At 39.4% G+C, this 21,310-nt stretch overlaps 1 protein-coding gene across 1 annotated transcript in view; it reads left to right on the top strand.

The window, feature by feature from the left end:
- LOC136877834 (GATA-binding factor C) overlaps positions 1-21,310 on the top strand; it is a 581,506-nt gene that overhangs the window by 456,922 nt on the left and 103,274 nt on the right. Inside the window, exon 6 of the mRNA XM_067152035.2 lies at positions 2,742-2,867. Coding sequence (XP_067008136.2) covers positions 2,742-2,867 — 126 coding nt within the window. The remainder of the gene's footprint in view (positions 1-2,741; positions 2,868-21,310) is intronic.

Raw genomic sequence — 21,310 nt, 5'->3', positions numbered from 1 at the left:
GAAAAATATGATTAAAACGATGCCGTATAAAAAGAGGAGAAGAAACCCGTGATGTAGGGCACAGAACCTTCGAAGCTTATTAAGAAACCTATAATATACTTTAGCTTAGTTTACTGGCTAGCAATTAATGCCGTACACGTTATACAAGTTAACCTCCCATCGCTTCCCTAAACCACTCTACCCTGCTCCTGAGAGATGCTGTAGAAATGATGAAGTCGGGAACTTGTCACGCTAGTGTTTGACTTCTCTCAACACGTGGAAACTTGAATTAATTCAGTTATTACAACTTCCTCTATTATGAAGCAGCCAAAAGGACAAAGTACGTAGGTCGAGTCATAAGTCATGGCAACTATTTTTTTCTTTCCTCGCGAACAGGAGACAACACGGAAAATTTAAGATATGCATTTGAAAACGTATGGTTTGTACTTGCGTATGATTCCACTAGATGGTGTATGTAAACAACAGTGTGGGTCCAAGCATGCCCCCAAGTTCAGAGTGTGAATGAGAGCGTCACAAAATGGAAGTCAACAAGCAGGAGCGTATATTAAAATAGCAGTTCTCCGCGGCAGAAATGCACGCCAATGCCATGCAGAACTGCGGGAAGCATTAGGTGTGCATGCCATGCCCTGTAGAACAGTGGCGAGGTGGGTGGAGACATTCAAACGGGGTAGAGTATCAACTGCCGATTTGCCTCGCCCAGGCCGTCCAGTGTCCATGGACAAAGATGTACCGCTGGCAACGCACAGTGGAAACCCTGGGTGATTATTTCGAAGGTCTGTAACCAGTGGAGACCTGTCCTTTGTACGAAGTCTTGTGTATTTGCTGTCTATACCATAATAAAACAATGTTTACCAATGGTCTGTGTTCTGTCACTTTCCTACGAGAATCTCCTGAAGTCAGAATTTGTCTTCAGGCACTTTGCATAAGTACATGCCCTATGTTTCCAAATGCATATCTTAGATTGTCCATGTTGTCTCCTGTTCGCGAGAAAAAAAATAGTTGCCATGACTTATGACTCGACCCTCGCATATGAACATAGGATTATGTATTGAAATAAAACCGAAATAAATAAAAAAAAACAATCGAGTATATACATGACGTCATAGTAGTAGCAGTACCAGTAGTAGGCTGACTCTGTGGATCAGCGGTAGAGTGTCGGCTTCCGGATCCCAAGATAGCGGGTTCAAACCCGGCAGAGGTAGTCGGATTTTTAAAGGGCGGAAAAAAGTCCATTCGACACTCCATGTCGTACGATGTCGGCATGTAAAAGATCTCTGGTGACACATTTGGTGTTTACCCGACAAAATTCACTAAATCTCAGCCACAGACGCCCAAGAGAGTTTCGGTTTACTCGGTCTGCCATCTAGTGGTGGCCTAGAGTAAAACGGAACGTCGAAATTGACGAGCAGACAGCCAGATGGCGTCAAATTGAAATGTCTGCACACGGTAGCTGAGGCCATACGATTATTATTATTATTATTATTATTATTATTATTATTACCAGTAGTAGAAGTAGAAGAGGAAAAAGAAGAAGAGTTCACGTGCACTCTTGTGGCAAACTGTACAGTTGATGCCGGTGTGTGGTTAGTGACAGTTAAGTACCTGAGCAAGCCCTTTCCTGTGTCGTGACTTGGTCATGTAAATTCATGTAGGCACAGAACCTCTAATTTGCAATTTACGAATTGTACATAATAGTTTTAATAATGACATCTACAGTTGGGAGCGTCGTTATCAGCTAAATACGGCATCACTTATTCTCATAACGTCTATTGACAGCTTTTCTATTTCCTGATAACAATAAACTAGAGTATAAACATTTTTATGTTAGTATCATTAGATACAAAAATTTTGCAAGTTAAATGTTCTTGAATATTGATGCTATCGTTCAGTGATGATAAAATCTACCTACTTCACTACATGTTCAATTGTAATTAAATTACTTCTTTAAGGTGATTTCTCTCCTGTGAATATAGTCATCCTCCATAACTTGGCTCCCGGGGTAGGAACTGTTGTTAAAATACTGTGTCCGTTAACTTACCAATAATGTGGATCGAAAAGCACGTCTATGCCAATAGTGTGGTTGTAAAATAATTTAAGCTTTTAAGCAACATAATTTGCAATAAATAGAAACAAATCAAATCCATGCACTATACAGCCACAAATTGCTTTTCCTTAGAACCATGTTAGGAATAGCCACAATACTTCATTCAGGTTCCTCTTTCAGGAAAGTCAGTTTCTGGGATTTACCATATTTACACAGTAAAACAAGCGCTTAAGTGGGGTTCTTTATCACTAAGAAGGAACAAGTATCTATTACGATTCACCATTATCACTGGTAACATCTAGTACATTGCAAACTTTATAAAGGATAAGTGAATTCCGAAGAGGAAGAAAAGTAAATAAATAAATAAATAAATAAATAAATAAATAAATAAATAAATAAATAAATAAATAAATAAATAAATAAATAAATAAATAAATAAATCACACTTGTATTTATTTTTGTCTTTTTCTTGATAAAGATCACTGGTCAGTAAATTATTTATATTTCAAGCATAAATAATATATAAAATTCGAAATAGGCCTAAATGAATAAAAATAAAAATACGTATTTCGAAATATTTATTTTTGTTTCTTCTTGATGTTGAATGCATGCTAGAAAATTGTTAAATTTGAAGTATAGCATGTACCGTCAGTTACTGGTGTAATATCTTGTGTGTATTCCCCTACTGTCTTTGCAGTCGGCGGCGAGGCGGGCGGGCACGAGTTGCGCTAACTGCAAGACGACCACCACGACGTTGTGGCGCCGTAACCAGAATGGCGAGCCTGTCTGTAATGCGTGCGGCCTCTACTATAAGCTGCATAACGTGAGTATTAACGACAAATTTATGTTTTTTTTAAAATTCAACAGGAAAATCAGCAAATAATCTGTAATGTTTGTGAATCTACTGTGGTAAGCGAAATGAGTGAAGTAGGGTTCTCCATATTAGAATCCATTTAACCCGTTTCAAGGAACTTTAAAATATTCTGATTGTTATATAGAGATCATTTCACCATATTATTCAATTTAATTGGTTATTACTGAACCAAAACTTTAACTAATGGGATTTTTTTTTTATCTAAGTCAGTTTCAACTGTTGCAGGTTAGGTGTATTACCGGTACTTTTGTGTTGCAATAATTTGATTATTAACAATTTATCACAAAAGCTATTTTCAGTTGCGTGTAGTCACATTACCTGGTTTAATAAGATACGTAACAGAAAAATGAAGCCCATATTGGATTAATAAAACAGTTAGGACTGTTGTATAGAGTGGATTAGTGTTTATTTTAAGGCTCGATGTATTTTTCTGATGTTTCTTTAAGATTTCGGCGTGAAACAAACTATCCTGTTTGATATTTATGTTGAAGTCAAGAGGTGAAGATTGCGCAAGACTGTCTTTAATAAAAATATGGGTGTTATAAAATGTAATATTGACCATTTTAATTTTCTAGTGCTTGTTCAAGAATTTAAATTTTTATGAATATTCTTAATATCTTTTCTAACTAAAAAATATATAATCTCATTTTTAATGATAGAAATATGCCCATGTGTGCCCACGCCAGGAACACAACAGGTGTTTGTTGAGCAAACCAGGCCACATATATTTTTCTTTTTCGCTTTTAGTCTCTATTCATTGCGACAGTAATATATAGTGTGACGTGAATAGTAGATAATTCAAAGTTAGTGCTCTGCATGTATTCTCGCCTACAAGCTGCACGATTTGAAGATACGGCTTTTAATAGTTTGCGTTACCACTATCGGGGCAATTCCTTGGTCTCCCGGTGCGTCCTCCTTTATCCTCAGGTTTTGATGGACATTGCTTGTAATTGCAGCTCTGCATGTGCCCTTTTACTGTTAAGTTACCGATATCAGCACATTATTTATTGCTGTTTGTCCGAGGCATCTGGGCACTCTTCAACTCGACGTAATTACCTGAAGTGCAGCATAATACCCAATATCATAATTGTACAGTTATCTAATCGAGTCTTAACAAAGCATACTCTCTCTAAGTACTTCTTTTTAATCCTTGTCCCTTTCCGCGATAGCTAAAATATACCGTACCCATTATTGCTTAGTGGATGATCACCTATCACTGGTATGAAATTTACAAACGATTTTGGATAATACATTATTTTATTAGGAAACATTTGTACTGAGATACGCATAACTATTCTGTTCTGAAAGAAATGGATAAATTTCACGAATAGTATCCCCAAGGCACCTCTTGTATTAGTATTTTTATGTTGTGAAGAGACTTATCATAATTTAATTTTTTTGTGCAGTTTTCAGGACCGAGGCATAGTAGTTCTGTTGAAATTTAAATGAAAATTTCAAAAGTGTAAATGTGAGAATCGTAAGCTGTTTATTTTTCAAATAATATGTGTACCTTCGATTTGAAAACACTGCTGTACAACTCTTGTATAATGAATGTTATCATGCGATTCATAAAATCTTCAGAAAGTGTTATGAGTAGCAGTAAATATTACATGTATCAAAGCATTGATCTATGTGACATATCTGTCTCCTTTTCTACCCTATACCAGACTATTATAAATGAAAAACTGGATGCGACTAAAATCCCCGATCCGTGCAGGAATCGAACCTAGGACCCACGAATGAAAACCACGACGCTGACCATTCAGCCGAAGAACCAGAAAACATTTCTGTCGTTCTCCTTCTTATTCAAAATATGTTCTGTTTAAGAGGATTTAAGTATCATCTCAATAAGTAAGAAGTTCTTATTACTGAATACCTGTGTTAATCCTTTGAAGCTTACCAGTCACTCCCTGATCTGCATTTAGGGCTGCCACCCACGTGGCAGATTCCCTATTAAATGTTTATCTAGTCTTTTCTTAAATGATTTCAGGAAATCTGGAAATGCATGGAACATCTCCCATGGTAAATTATTCCAGTTCGTAATTCCTCTTCATATAAACGAATATTTGCTCAAACTTGTCTTCCTTAATTCCGACATTTTCTTCATACTATGATCTTCTTCACTTCCTCCATTCAGACTTATTCATCTAAAAACTGGTCATTAAATGCCATCTCTCCACTGACAGCTCGAAACATGCCATTTTTTCGAGCAGCTTGTCACCTTACTCCCAATTTTTCCCAGCCCAAAATTTGCAACATTGTCTTAAAACTGGTCGTAAATCACACAAAATAAATCGTACTTCTTTCCTTTGGACCTTTACCAGTTCTCGAATAAAGTAATCTGGTGAGCGTTTCATACCTTGGAACAATCATCTAAAATTAATCGAACTCTAATGAAAGCGAACCAAGAGGAACATTCTGGTATGAATCTGCGACACTGTGACAGAACGCACTAGTAAGGTAAGGGTTATTCTGCCCGAAGGCAGGTCTGAACCTCCGCAGGGGTGTTCCTGAGCCGGAGTTTACGTGAGGTAGGGTGGCCAGTTCCTTTCCGCTCCTCCATTCCCTTACCCGCCACCAACAGCGCGTGGCAACCCATCCAACTCCTGACCACGCCCAATGTTGCTTAACTTCGGAGATCTCACGGGATCCGGTGTTTCAACACGGCTACGATCGTTGGCTCAAAATTGTGATTATGGGGATAGCCATTACGAATGTCATTGCCTTTTCTCAGAATATCTGATATAGCCTAATAAGTGGCAGGATCATTTTGTATTGAATTCATCTCCAGTATAAGTATCGATCTTAAATGTTAAATTAGTTTCAAGAACATATCTAGTCAGAGTACTTTAAAGTTTGGACCCTTACAGAAAAACATTCTCTCCTTTCAAAGGAGAGGAACGTCATGGGAAGGAGAGGTGAAAGAGTATGCTTGGCATGTGCTTGAGATTCTTTCCTGTGACACAACCTCCCTTTGTACTGGTCTGCTACAGTAGAAGAAACCCCAGTGTCTCGGCACAATTGGTAATGTATACTTCAGATCCAGTCGGACAGCCCTTATACTGCTAAATCACAAGCTATTATTACTCCTGCCGGGAAAGAGAGCAGGGGGTCTACAGTTGTCCCTAAAATGTCTCCACATGGGTGACATTACATGAGTTTGTTTTCAATAGCGCTTTTGTTTGAAGATACCGCCTCACAGGCAAAGGAGATCAACGATATTTGAGAGCCCATTCCTTTCTTACATAATATGTTTTAAAATAATTTTACTTTTGTGTAAATATTATAAGCATTGCATATTAGTTCAAAATTGTAAAAGCAATATTTACTGGTTATGATGACGATATCAGCGATCACGTCAAACTACAATTAAAATTTCGTTTACTGTGTAGTGGGTTAACACAAAAACTGGAAGTTATTCAGTTCTGAAAGGCAAGACCTAAAACTTCTACTACTACCACTACTACTACTACTACTACTACTACTACTACTAATATGTAGCTAAATATAGAAATAGAGGAGAATATTTCCTATCATAGATCACCTCATTGTCAGTTCCTCGACAATTCAGGCTTCAGTAAACCTTTGCTGGGTTGAGTAGCTCGGACGGTAAAGTGCTGGCCTTCTAGGCCGAACTTCAACTTGGCAGGTTCGATCCTGGCTCAGTCCGGTGGTATTTGAAGGTGCTTAAATGCGTCAGCCTCTTGTCGGTAGATTTACTGGCACATAAAAGAACATCTGCAGGACAACAGTCCAGCATCTCGGCGTCTCCGTGCAAGTAGTTAGTGGGATGTAAAATACAATTATTATTATTATTATTATTATTATTATTATTATTATTATTATTATTATTATTATTATTATTATTATTACTATTATTATTATTATTATTATTATTCATTTGCGAAAAGTATGGTTAATTTCTCTGACTCGGGGACTCACAACAAACCCCACAACCTACGACGACAGAAACACGCAATAGGCAATAGTGAATAGCTACATCCTTCCACATAGGGTTGATGTAAGGAAGGTTATCGGGCAGTAGAATGAGGTCAGATCTGCCTATGTGACACAGTTCGTATCCGCGACCATACCAAAGTGTGAGCAGCAGCAGCAGCAGCAGCAGCAGCAGCAGCAGCAGCAGAAGAAGAAGAAGAAGAAGAAGAAGAAGAAGAAGAAGAAGAAGAAGAATATGTAAACACTTACGGAAGAGAAGCCCTCTTCATTTTAATGTTAATCCATGCACTTGTCTTTGTCGTTATCAATATTTTTTTTTTTTTAACGTAGCCCATGTTCACATTTATTTCCCCTTTTGTCAGTCGAAGTGATATCATGCTCCCATTCTGTTGATAATAAACTGAGCGAGTGGCTGCATGGTTAGGGTCACGTAACTGTCAAGCTTGCATTCGGGAGATAGTGGGTTCGAACCCCACTGTCGGCAGCCCTGAAGATGGTTTTCCGTGGTTCAAACGTTGATAGGATCCCTAACAGTTTCATCATCAGCCAGTCACAGCAACCTGAGACTTCAACGAAGAGGCGAACGGTATTCTAGAAATAAGGAGTGAGGTACTTTTCCGTTGCTTTCCTCTCTCAGCCAGAACGTGGTATTCAGCTGACTACTAAATCCTCTAGAACTTACACATCGATTGATTCTTCAAGCCATACTTTCACATTTTTCATCAAAGGAAGTGCCTGCATAAGGAATGGCGTTACTACCGTAGCTCAGATCTCAGTTAAGCCCTGAATTATTATTGTTTGTCCATAGGTAGTGAAATTGTACCAGGATGTCGCTTGTAACATAATCTCATTTTATCTGTCTTGGTTAATCTGTAGTAGAAAATACAATCGAGCTAGAGGTTAGTAACTCCATCAGCTACATACCATAGTTGCAAAATTTACGTCTAGTAAGATAGTACATTTTCTCTGCTATGAATGGAAGTCTTAATAATTAGGGAGGCAGAAAAATACGCTTATGATGGGATTTTAATCACCTAGGTTCAAATTCCGAAGTACCGCTCTCTTGGTGATTTTGGTGCCCTGTTTGCCACTCAATAATGTTGTTATTCAGGGCAGAGAACAATAACAGTGTTCGACATAATAAGACATTCCATAGCCATCGAACCTTGTAAACTGCGTTCATCATCTCGATTGCTTATAGTATAATGACTAATGCTGTAAACTTGCAAGAGGCCAGACAGTGACCGACTCTGAGGTACTATTTCTGACGGACAGTTCCAAGAGGTCGATAGTCTCACATGTTCAGAATATTATAGACTAATTAGATATAACTTTTGCTATGGTTGTTAAATTTTTAATTTTGCTATTTGCTTTACGTCGCACTGACACAGATAGGTCTTATGGCGACGATGGGACAAGAAAGGCCTAGGAATGGGAAGGAAGCGGCCGTGGCCTTAATTAAGGTACATCCCCAGCATTTGCCTGGTGTGAAAATGGTAAACCACGGAAAACCATTTTTAGGGCTGCCGACAGTGGGATTCGAACCCACTATCTCCCGGATACGAGTTCACAGCTACGCGGCCCTAACCGCACGGCCAACTCGCCCGGTTTGTTAAATCGAATACCGATGTTTGAACACAGAAGTTGAGTGAAGTTGTACAATGTGACGATTTAGAACTTCGTACACCTTCACATAATTTTGTGTATATTCCACACACGTAGGTACAAAATTTGTATCTGGAATCAGTAAACTTACGGGAGTTCAGAAAAGATACTCATATTATTATAGTAGCTTACTTATAAAATGTTTCAAATAGTGTGTTTCCTTGGCTGAATGTTCATGGTCGAAGCCTTCGGTTTACAGTGTTCTGGATTTGATTTCCGGTGGATCGGATGTTTTAAACGTATCTGGCTAATTCCTCGGATTCGGGGATTGGGTGTTTGTGTTTTTCTCAGCACACGCTATATTCACACAACACTTCACACTACGAACTGCCACAGAAACATGCACATAAGGTTGGGCGTCAGGAAGAGCATCTTGCAGCAAAACAGGATCAAGTCTGCATGTGCGACCTCACCAGGGAGAAGATAGTGGCCGGTGTCATTGTTACCTATCTAATGCGTCGGCAGGAGTGAAAGGTTGATAGACTCATTTACGTTACTGTCACGCAAATAAAACGTGCTGCTTTGTACTTTTAGTCGCCAAAATCGGACACGTTTATGCAGTCATTTCTCAGGTACAAAATTTGCTACTGTCTTAAGATTTGTAAAACAGTTTCAGTTCAAAAATTAAGAAGAAAATGTTGACGACTCATTGAATATTTAAAAGTCATATTTAAATTGACCTATTTAACAAGGCAATCATATAAGTATAACACTACTTTCATTTTGACTCCGGCTATATTTCGGGCATATTATTGTAAGTTGTAAAAGGGGATGAAGAGCAGGAAATTAATTGTTCAAATGCACCAGAATTCAATGACATTCATTAAAAGCACAAGACATTCTGTCAGATGCACTAGGCAACTGTTACAGGGTGATGACGTAAAGAAGGTGGAGAAGCTGGAACTCGAAATGGAGTAAGGGCTTTCCGTAAGAGCCCCCTGGTGAACGACGACCCACGCTCAGCAACGTCCCGCCCTATATCATTAGCTCAAGCATCTCAATAACCAAAAGAAGTCCCGAATCCATTCGCTTCTAAGTGGTGTGCAACTGTAGCCAGTATATTGCTCTGCGGGACACCCGTCGTCTTTCTGTGCTAAATTACCATCCTCCCCTAAATACACACAGGTAGGCCTGCTTTTGTTGATCTAGCAGTAGCACAAAGGGGCACTGCTTTATTTGTATACAAGGAAGTGTACAACAATAGGTCTTTAGGTGGGGTGGGGGTCAACGTCTCTGGAAATGTTCTTCTACTGCCGATAGCGCCTACTTTCATCTAGTGATCTTGCGTATGAATTCAAGTAAAGCTTTAAGGAAAGTTTTCCTTTGGTGTTAGGTGAGTGTTGATTAGAAGTATAGGGAAATGCCTGTCAATAGTGCTACAAAACCAGAAAAGGAATATTTCTATTGATTAAGTGCACAGACTTTGCTGATAGAAGAATAAAGAACGTAATTTTGAATCAAAGAGGAGTAACTTAATGAAAATTTACCCTCAGCCTCTGGAGAATGGCAGCAGTAATGAGATCCCAAGAAGTCATGTACTTTTCGGTACTGCCTATTAAGAGGTAGTAATAACTTGAGCTTTTCTATTTCTTGCGCTGGTGGATTCGTTGGTTGAAATGAATATCAGAATAATGTGTCACGAAGTTTTAATAGCCTGTCGTTTCACTGGCTTCTTGACCTTGGGAATGTATGAAATCAAATAGTAACAATCTGAAATTAATTCATTTTATTCATTAGAATCATGGTGGAACATATTGGTTGAATACGTTTCTACAAAATGTTGCCAGAAAGTTATTTGAAGTTTTAAGTAAATTTTGGTCTCCTGGACCCGAACTTCCTGAACTGACCGAGCAATTGAATATTATATTTTAGAACCCACTTCACAGTTACCGTTCATATAAAGTAATTATATAAACACCATCATTTTTTTTGCTATTTGCTTTACGTCGCACCGACACAAACATGTCTTATAGCGACGGTGGGACAGGAAAGGCCTAGGAATGGGAAGGAAGCGGCTTGGTGTGAAAATGGGAAACAACAGAAAACCATCTTCAGGGCTGCCGACAGTGGGGTTCGAACCCACTATCTCCCGATTACTGGATACTGGCCACACTTAAGCGACTGCAGCTATCGAGCTCGGTACCATCAAATATATAGTAGACGTTACATACATCTTTATTGTAGACTGTTGTTATCTTTCAACGTCCAGTTTTCAAGCCTTTATGAATGAACGAATGTTATTTGCTTTACGTCCCACTAACTACTTTTTAAGGTCTTCGGAGACGCCGAGGTGCCGGAATTTAGTCCCGCAGGAGTTCTTTTACGTGCCAGTAAATCTACCGACACGGGGCTGTCGTATTTGAGCACCTTCAAATACCACCGGACTGAGCCAGGATCGAACCTGCCAAGTTGGGGTTAAAAGGCCAGCGCCTTAACCGTCTGAGTCACTCAGCCCGGTATATGAATGAACGAAGAGTGTCCTTAACCGTCTATTTGTAGTTAGCATTATAGCTTGTTGATTTCTCTCTTAGAATGTGGACAAAGTTGTGGATAAATAACTGTTGTGTCCTGTAGTATTTTATGCTCCTCTCACCTCATAGGTTCCTAGAGAGCTGATAGTAATATTTCTGTACATTGTGGTAGACTATACTAATTCCCACGCGAATTCATGTGAACTTTTGAAAGTAGTTTGATTGGCCAGTTGGTTCAGTTTAAGAGGCATAAACATCTTGATTATTTGGGCTAATAGAAATAAAATTCTGGATATGAAATGGATGCTAGTTAGGTCCACAAGTAGGCCTACGTACAAAGAAAATAAAGTCAAGAATATTAGTGAACTTTATTGAAGTCGGCTCCAAATTAATGTTTAGTTTCAGCGTCGTGCTATATTCCTAAATAATGTGGGGATTCTGTCTCGAAGAATAGATTATTTAAAACAGTAGTCAAATAAATTATACTCCGTCCTTTTAGCACAGCTGAAATGTGGAGATGTAGCGATACTTCTCTGAACTCTACGAATGTTGTAATGGACTGGAGATTTAATGAGTGGGAAAAGATAAGAACGATCAAAAAATATAACAATTTTCTGTAATGCAAAGTTTGTATACCGTCGCGCATTAGACGGGCTTCACTTAATGTAGACAATTTTGCGAACTGCAGCTAGGTCCTAATTAATAGAAAGAAAGAGAGAAAGCAAGAAAGGAAACACATGGCACTCCAGCCCAGACGGGCTTTTAATTACCAAGCGATCGCTGCTCGGCCCGAAGGCCTGCATATTGCAAGTGACAAGTGGTCAGCGTTACGAATCATCTTGTCCATTAATCTAGGCTTTTCAGACCGGAGCCGCTATCTCACTATCAATAACTCTTCAATCGTTTTTTACGTAGACTGAGTGGAGCTCGAACCAGTCCTCAGAGTCAGGTAAAAATCACTGACCTCGCCACGAAGCGAACTTGTGGCCTCCCGGCCAGAGGCAGACTCTTTACCCGTGAACCACGGGACGAGCCAACTTAACACAGGTTAAGTTAAAAGCAAGATTAATAGCCTATATGTCCTAATCTGTATCAATTTCTGCTGTGTCGCAAGTTACAATATTACCAAGAAAATCACGAAAGTCCTTCATTGTAATCCTGCCAAATGGCGGCAGTGGCGACCGGAAATCCGTCTGCACACAGCCAAACGCGGAGGAGTTCCGGTTCGTGGACCTTCGAGATTCCGGTGCTTACAGAGCACTCTAGAGAACACTATCCGATTGTCACTTGTTTTTAACGCTCCATTAGATCTCAAAAGACCCTTTATCTCACTTCCCACCCTGCACTATGTCTGCCAAACCAATGCTAGTACTGCTGATTCCTTCGCTTTAATATTTGTATTTTTAGCAGCATTCGAGAGTCTGAAAGAATAATATGATAAAAAATACATTTAATTTTACAATACTAGTAGCGCAGTGTGAATTGCATTTTTAGAATTATGATAATGTACGAACCGAATGGGGGATTATGAGTGAATATATTCAAATTAGTATTTATACTACTGTATATAGCAATCCTCTCCACTTTAAGGTATATCTACAATGCTCTCACTCTCTCTCTCTCTCTCTCTCTCTCTGTCTCCCACGATCATTATTTAAATCACATTTTCCCCAAAATTTTAAAAACGTATCAGAGCTGCCGTATCTCTCGTTGATGTCAAACCACTGTCGGAGGCTCTGTGACCAATATACTTTTCTTCTCTTACGTCCTCGCTTCCTTTCTATTTTGACTTCTGTAGTCAGTTGTATCAGGTTTTATTTTCCATTTCGGAAGATTATTAAATAGGAAAACTTACGCCATAATGGTCGCCAGCCTTCTGTAAGGAAACAGCATCGAAAGGAGAAGAAGAAGAAATTATTATTATTATTATTATTATTATTATTATTATTATTATTATTATTATTATTATAGTTTTCTTGTTCCTTGGTTGAATGGTCAGCGTCGTGGTTTTCAGTTCGAGGGTTATTGGTTCGATTCCTGCCCGGATCGGGGTTTTTAGTCGCATCTGGTTAATTCTTCTGGTGCCGGGCTCCATGGCTTAAACGTTATCGTGCTAGCCTTTAGTCACAAGGTCCGGGGTTCGATTCCTGGCAAGGTCGGTAATTTCAGTTTCAACCATAATTGGTTAATTCTGTTGGCAAGAGGGCTGGGTGTATGTGTCGTCTTCTTCATTTAATCATTATCACGACGCGCAGTTCGCCTGTGGTCGTCAGTTCAAAAGACTTTCACTTGCCAAGCCGAACTTGTCCTCGGACACTCCCGGCACTAAAAGCCGTACGACATTTCACTTCAATTCTTCTGGTTCAAAACCTGGCTGACTGCATTTTTCTCAATGCGTAGTTTTTCACAAAGGAGTGCTTCAAGACACCGCATTACCAACCACTACCAGAACCGTGCAATAGTGAATACTGTATTTCCCTCTGTACTGGATTGGCCCCAGGAAGCGCATTCGGTCGTTAAACATGTCTGGGTCCACATGCGTGACACAGTTCGCTCCCATGACCCCACAGGGTGTGGGAAAAGAAGATTATTATTATTATTATTATTATTATTATTATTATTATTATTATTATTATTATTATTATTATTGTGGGCGATGATTAGTTCAGTGGTCTAGTTGCTGGCTTCCCACTCTGAAGTCTGAGGTTCGAATCCCAGTCGTTCCTGGTTTGAGATTTTAATTTCGAACATCACGTGGAGTCAGAAAGGGCATCTGCCCTCAAATCTCCAGCCAAAACCAACAAATGAAAGGAGCGTTCCACTTCCGGAGGTGTACATGGCCCTGAGGTTCACTCAGCCTACACCAAAAGGCAGTACCCGGTTAATTCCTGAGGGTAAAGGTAATGACTCTACCCCACAAAGTGCCAAGGTTACGGATAATGGAAGCCTTTATCTTCCACCACTCTCAGGGGCTTTATGATCTGTACGGAGGTGACTTTGCTTTGATTATGAGTAAACCATAATCTCCATCAGCGCCTGCCGCACGCCCTCCCTCCTCCCTCTCCCAGTGGTTTATATTTTAGTACGCTGTGCGTAGTAAACAGTGGACGTCATCCGAACGTGGCATTCTTTCCATGTACTTGTCCAAAATCTTCTGTTTCACACTTTCAGTCCAACCTTCCTTTCCTGGCGTGAAGAGATTAGGTTTGTTCCGATCAGGAAGTCTTCCATTTTCCTGTCTTTCATGACCTTTCTCTTCTTTAATCAGTATCCCCATTGTTCGATTCGTTGAACCCTTACCTCTTACTCCTTCTCCTTCGTCTCGTGTTCAGGAGGGCTCTCTTTCTCGTTAAAGCAACAACCAGTACGAATACCACTCTCCACCGGACCACATCCTAGGAGACATATCCGCTCGTAGGGTAGCTAATCCTGCACCGGAACTTGAGGAAACAGACTGGTAATGTACCAAGTTGTTCATGCGTACCGTGAAGAATAGTCCGTATTTCAACGCGTAAGGTAGTTCATTATACTTTTTACCACAGTCTATAATTACAATAGTTTATTTTACTTTTTGTAATTATTTTGTCGAGTTCATGTACTGATTAATGAGTACGTAAGAGCAGCTCTTAACCTTAGTGTTCTCAGGTATTGTAGTACCTAGTGCAGTATGATATGCTAACGTTGTATTCCTCGTACTGTAGCATGGAAGATGAATGTCATCCGGTGGCGGGAGACGAACCGAAGACCGGACGCCATTTTTCATTAGTTATGTCACTTGTGAGGTATTTATCTCCGTTAGAACTGTGGTTTCGCTCGACCTCTGCTTGTTTATACGCAGTTAACACACAGCTAGTTAACTCGGTACCAACAACAGCTCCATTGTTGGGGAAGAGGAACTGCTGCTATAGTATTCCCAAGTAAGCAGATCAGAAATGTCAGAAACAAGTAACCTTGAGTTCCGTTTTGTGTTCTGTGGATAGGCGATAAATCCTTGAAAGGGTTAATGAGATGGAAAAGTAAATAGTTTTACTGATGGGTGTGTGTGTCCGACCGACCCATGTCCCGTTCTCTACCGGGTCGGGTATGCAGTGAGATTAATCTTCGTAGCCACTTTTAACGATTTGATATTAAATGAATGGAGGTGATATATGATAGTAGGAATGGAGAGGGTGGAACCCGGTGCCGGCAGGTAGCCTACTCCTGTCGAATAGCACCAAGTGATCTGCTCAAAGCTTAACGTCTCCATCAGATGGACGAAACAGCATCATATGCCCTCACTCCAAATGAACACTGCGGAGAGGTTTGGAATTAAATTCAGGCTTTTGGCACGCAATCTAGTAATTAGAAATCACATACCACCACCTCTGCTATCCCGCCAGCCAACATTCTAATGGTGAATTTTTTCTACTAACGGGACTCGAACCGGATAACCACTTTTTAAAATTGATGGCTTAACGATTATGGCCACTAGGCGGACTATAGTCTAGTTTTACTGTGTATTGGCTCTCAGTGAGAACATCTCAGATTTATTTACCTGGAAATTGCATTTAAAATGTGCTACACCCTGTCCTACACAGGGCATTAAGAAGAAAAGTCTTTCTCACGGGTATTATATGAAAATTTTCCCAGCGTAATTCAGGAATTGAGGTACGGTATTCAAGATATGACAGCGATGTCATTGAGGTATGAAAGCTGAGAGGCTAATGCACTTCTCTTATGTACAGTATAACTAGCATGTACCCGCTGCCTCACCCACGTTTATTAATTTCAACAGCTAGGTGTTTTAAAACCATTTATGTATTTATTTATTTATTTATTTAAAAACAGATTAAAATATTTATTAATACACATCGTATATCATCACACACACAAAACACAAACACTTATTTTTATTATTATAGATTCACAAATTCAAAAGCACTAGAAGACATCTGAAATATAAATGGATCGTTATTTAGCACAATGCATTGTATTTAAATATTTAAATATTTTTAAAAATACTGTAGATTTGTGGAAAGAAGTAAACACATACGCCCCTCGCTAAAGTGTACAATGTAGGTTTTTAGAAGTAGTGCTATCTGATTTTCAAATTCTTGATTTCAATTTTGCGTTTTTAATGCCAGCAGGAAAGAGAGAGTTATGTAATGCTTCGTCCATGAAATTTTCAGTGATCGACCCTGCCAACTTGATAAACTGAAATAGCTGTACCGTTTTATTTGAACTGAGGTTAAGTAACAGCAGGAAATATATATTTTGCTTGCTGTTTGATGTTGCACTAGGTTTTCGGCGAACGGAGAGTAATTAGCCCGAGGAGAGAAGTAGACATGTCCTTAAATAAGGCTATCCCGCCATTTGATTGGTGTGAACATGGGAATCCAGCCAACACCTACCGTGTAGCTGAATCGCACACATGAAAAGAAAGATGACATATGTTTGGTGCCATCTCACTGTTATTCTGGAGTTGGCGTACTTTGAAGAGAATAATAATGGTAAATCATTTTTAGGATGGTCCTGTTCCTCTAAAATTCGTAAATTGAGCTCGAGTCAACCTCGTTCTTTTACTCATAGTAGACTATAATTTATCGACTACTGCAAACAGTATGTGTTTATTTTCCCTTCAACTGCCGTAATTTCAAGAGGCGTTCGATTGTCGGAATTCTTCTCTGAAAATAGCCTACTTTTAATTTTTATCTGTCAGTAAGCAGACTTGATTGTCAACTGGCTGCGCCAGGATTTGATTCCACAACATTGTGCATACAGCAAGAGGACCTAACCAGATTCCTCGCTAGTCGATCTGGAACTGCTTCGTTTATTGTCATCGGATACTGAGGCAGGCCATTCTAATCATGGACCTCGCGTTTTTCTACAGCTATGGTACTGGGAACTAACACATCTTGCATGTTTAGAAATAAAAGATGGTTTCTCTGTCTGACAAGATACACCCACGCTCTTGCAACTAGCAGGCAACATACTGTGAAGTACAGTAGACAACTGTAAATCATACGCAGCGAATCAAATCGAAGAAAGTAGTGATAAACCTTCACAGAGAGCATATAACTGGGATATGATCACTTACATAACATAACGTTGCTATCGAGAGAATATCATCTCCTAAACGATGTCATTTAATTTGTCTTCATGAATGTAGAACACACATGAATCAAGATCTGGATTAGGATATGACAGCTTCAATAGTAAGACGATCTATCTTGTGTCATTTCTCTTTTAAGTGTTGTAAAGTCCCGCTTAATTTCTTCACTCTTACTAGACGGAAGAACATCTCATTCATTAAATTTAGAGTGCTTGCTGGGATTTCTAGGAAATACTCTGTACTTCATAAGTCTACCTCCCCTCCTTTCACCTCTTCTTTTTAAGGACTATAATCAATCCTTAATATCTTTTCTTGCTGACAGCTTGGTCTTCCCTTTCTACCCTCCCTATATTTTAACACGCAGAAGACTCTTCCAGAGGAAGAGAACAACAAAAAAGTAATTGACTGCGGAAGTGGGAGCCAGTTTGTCCGCCAGAGTGCTCTGTGGGGGCTAATTGACAAATGACGATCATCTAGCGTTTTGCGCTTCGTGGGTGAGGTGGCTAAGTAAGTACCATCAGTCTTCAACCTCCGGAAACTGTAGTATTTTTGAATGGAACTCTATTTGGTCCAGTGGTAACCTGCTCGGTTTTAGGCAAAACAAGTGGTTTAAAAATAAAGTTAAATTTAACGCGGAACTACTATTGATCACTCAGTAGATTTTAAAAGCCGCAAGTTTCAGACCCGTAACTTTCGTAAAGTTGGAGGATATTATGTTCCAAATAATAATAATAATAATAATAATAATAATAATAATAATAATAATAATAATAATAATAATAATAATAATATGCCCCTAATAATACACCTACACTTGAGTTTATCTCAATCTGTTAAGTAGGAGCTAAGAAATCATAATTAACCTCGAGAATATTCTGAGATCTTTCAATTTAATTATTTCATATCCGTTCCTACAGTAACTCTGGCACCTTACTTGCTGTTTTGAGACAGTTTTAGTGAAGTACCACTTTTGAAAACGCCAGCGCTAGCGTTTCTGTACGATCGAGGTGTTAAGTGATTTTCTAGGGGTTGATGGTTTCGCAACACTCCTACACTTTTTTCCCCCCTGAAAATATTCAACTTCTATCAACAAATCAACAGAGACAGATTTTTTCCAACATTACTCAAACATATTGAATGCTATTTAATACAGTTTCTTCATCAGCTTTGTAAATGGCCACAAAATTAATTTCCTCTCATGCGAAACCGTGGGCAAAAGCTAGTATGTTTATAAGAGAATTGGACTTGTTTAATAATTTCATTTTCATTTTTCAGCAATCATTTTACAATAAATTACCCTATGTTTTAACACATACTGTGGATCTGTACAGTAAAAAAAAAAAAAAAAAAAGCACTAAATCTGCTGTTTGTAGAAGACACGTGACCATAAGACACGACCATTTAGCTCGACATTGTAAACCACCCAGGCTGCTATGTCATTACCAACCTTAACAGATGCTCTAATTAAAATTCCTACTATACCTGTAATGAATGCCGCATGGACCACAAAGCTTTTTTGGATCGAGCCTTTTGAATGACATAATTGCTAAGTCGACGAAGAGACTTAGTTGACACCCTGTAGGAAGGATCTTTAAATTAACTGATAAACCAACGCGCTAACGGAGCGCATCCAAGGAAGAACACAAGACGAAAAGACTGAAGGGCTTGGTAGCTTCCCCCACTCTCTGCGCTCACTCACCATTCCACTAAATTTAACTTGGCAATCATCAACAATGACACTCTTTCATTCATAATTCCTGGAAGTGGAGGCTCCCTTTCGTTTCCCGACTTGCATTTTTTGTTACTTTTTTCTATTAAATTAGCTTAAAACTATTTGGACTCATTTAAGAATCTGTGGAGCGTAAGGTCTGTGGAGCGACAAGAAGGAGAAGCCGCATGGTGGGGGCAGCAGTATGTAAGACGCTGTTGTGTGTACGCCCCCACTCTATGTTATACAAAATAATTCTTATTCTTCTTATTTCTCCTCTACTACTACTACCACTAACACTCTTGTGAACCCGGATCTTTTAGGTCATTTCAACGAGTAATGTTCTTCTTTGATGATATGCATCTTGATGGATGCCTTTGGAGTGGTCCACATGTCAGGAAATGGGAGGGTGGTACTGTTTGAGTTGCTACCAACATAATAATTAGCGCGTGCCGTATAGATAGTCGGTCGATAACACTTTAGCGAGGTCCCGCGTGAGTGACGACTACAGCGATCCAAGGAAATCTTGATGCTGACTTATTACCAAAAGTATTTCCAATGTAAACCAACATATTTCACAACATAAAAAAAATCCCTTTAAAATCCTCAATTTTCAAAAGATTATTTCAGTTACGTTAGGCATTCGAAGGGTGAGGGTTCGGGTCCCAGCGGTATCAAATTTGCCTGTACACTCTCCAAACGTCCAAAAATATTATGGCTATAGTTCGCTTAAGGTGCAGATTGCTATGATTCTAAGTTATTCAAAGACAGTACCTTACATTCTTATCTCGTCTCTTTTCTTGTGTTTATCCACTTTGTTTCTTAGTCCACTCTTCCTAAATCAAGACTGAAGATCTGTCAAGAATGTCCCACAATGAGTGCTGAAGCCCGCCCATCTGGTGATGCTAAGAAGAAATAGATGAATAATAGGTACTGTTGACAATAAAATCTATTTATTTCAAGATGGCAGCGTGTGGAGATGTGGAGATGGTCATTTTCCTTCGTGTGTTTTTGATATTTACCTAACTTACAGCCTACATTTTACCCCATAAACAGGAGTATTTTCTCCGATGTGGACGAAAATAAAATACAGTCCTGACAGACGGAGACAAAACTTAAATTGCCAACTCACCAATAAGAGGTCATTGAGTATTATATGATTGGGGGCACCGAATCGAGGGTCTGAGTTCACGTTGATCTGTAAAATAAAAAAGCTTATACATTACCTAAAATATATTTTGTAATTTTGACGTTCCATGAACTTCTTCTTCTTTCTTCTTTTCCTACCGCTTTCTCACACCTCTGGGGTCGCGGGTGCTAACTTCGTTGCACATGTGGATTTGGCCCTGTTTTACAGCCGGATACCCTTCCTGACGCTAACTCTATGGAGGGATGTAATAACTATTGTGTGTTTCTGTGGTGGTTAGTAGGGTGGTATGTTATCTGAATATGACGAGGAGAGTGTTGGGACGGACAATATACACCCAGTCCCCGAGGCAGAAGAATTAATCAGAAGCGATTAAAATCCCCGATCCGGCCGGGAATCGAACTCGGGGCCCTCTGAACCGAAGGCCAGTACGCTGACCATTCAGCTAACGAGTCGGACTTTGACATTCCATGAACTACCACTTATTATATAATTTTGTTATATTGTAGCGTACATATGGCCCGTAATTAATCGCTCAAGTTATTTACTAGCCCTACATGTAAAGGAGTTTAGGCGGCCCTGCACTAAAGCATTCTTACGAAGAACTCCGAACTGGTCGTAATTTGTGACAAGTTCTCCAATCCCTTTAATTATATGACGCTGTTGGTGGGGATAATGTTGTACCATGACTCTAACTAATATCACACAAGACTTGGAACAAATTTACCGTAAAAGCTTATCATAACCATATGCCAAAGAACTGAATTAAAGCTGATACAAAACAGCTGCTAGCCTCTGGGGTGGCCCTATTCGAGGAAAGTGAACTATCACATGACGAAAAAAGAGCAGCCTGCTGCTTCTTGGGAACTAAGGAAATGTTTTCAAATAATCCTTGGAGTTAAGAATTAACTAAATGCCTATATACATATTTTCCATAAATAATACTACTACTACTAATAATAATAATAATATTGCCGGGCCGAGTGGCTCAGACGGTTAAGGCGCTGGCCTTCTAACCCCAACTTGGCAGGTTCGATCCTGGCTCAGTCCGGTGGTATTTGAAGGTGCTCAAATACGACAGCCTCGTGTCGGTAGATTTACTGGCACGTAAAAGAACTCCTGCCGGACTAAATTCCGGCACCTCGGCGTCTCCGAAGACCGTAAAAGCAGTTAGTGGGACGTAAAGCAAATAACATTATTAAAAAATAATAAAATCAGGACATGGGAAAATGACACAAAGGGAATCATTATTAATTGACTAGTCAAAAATAAAATTCGCCTGCATGTTTGGCCTTCGCAGATGATCTAGGTATTCTTTCTAACAACAGAGAAGAATCAGTTCGGGCCCTTGAA

Source organism: Anabrus simplex, chromosome 1 (genome assembly GCF_040414725.1).
Source record: "Anabrus simplex isolate iqAnaSimp1 chromosome 1, ASM4041472v1, whole genome shotgun sequence".
Taxonomy (NCBI): Eukaryota; Metazoa; Arthropoda; class Insecta; order Orthoptera; family Tettigoniidae; genus Anabrus; species Anabrus simplex.
This window is presented reverse-complemented; position numbering and strand designations above follow the sequence as displayed.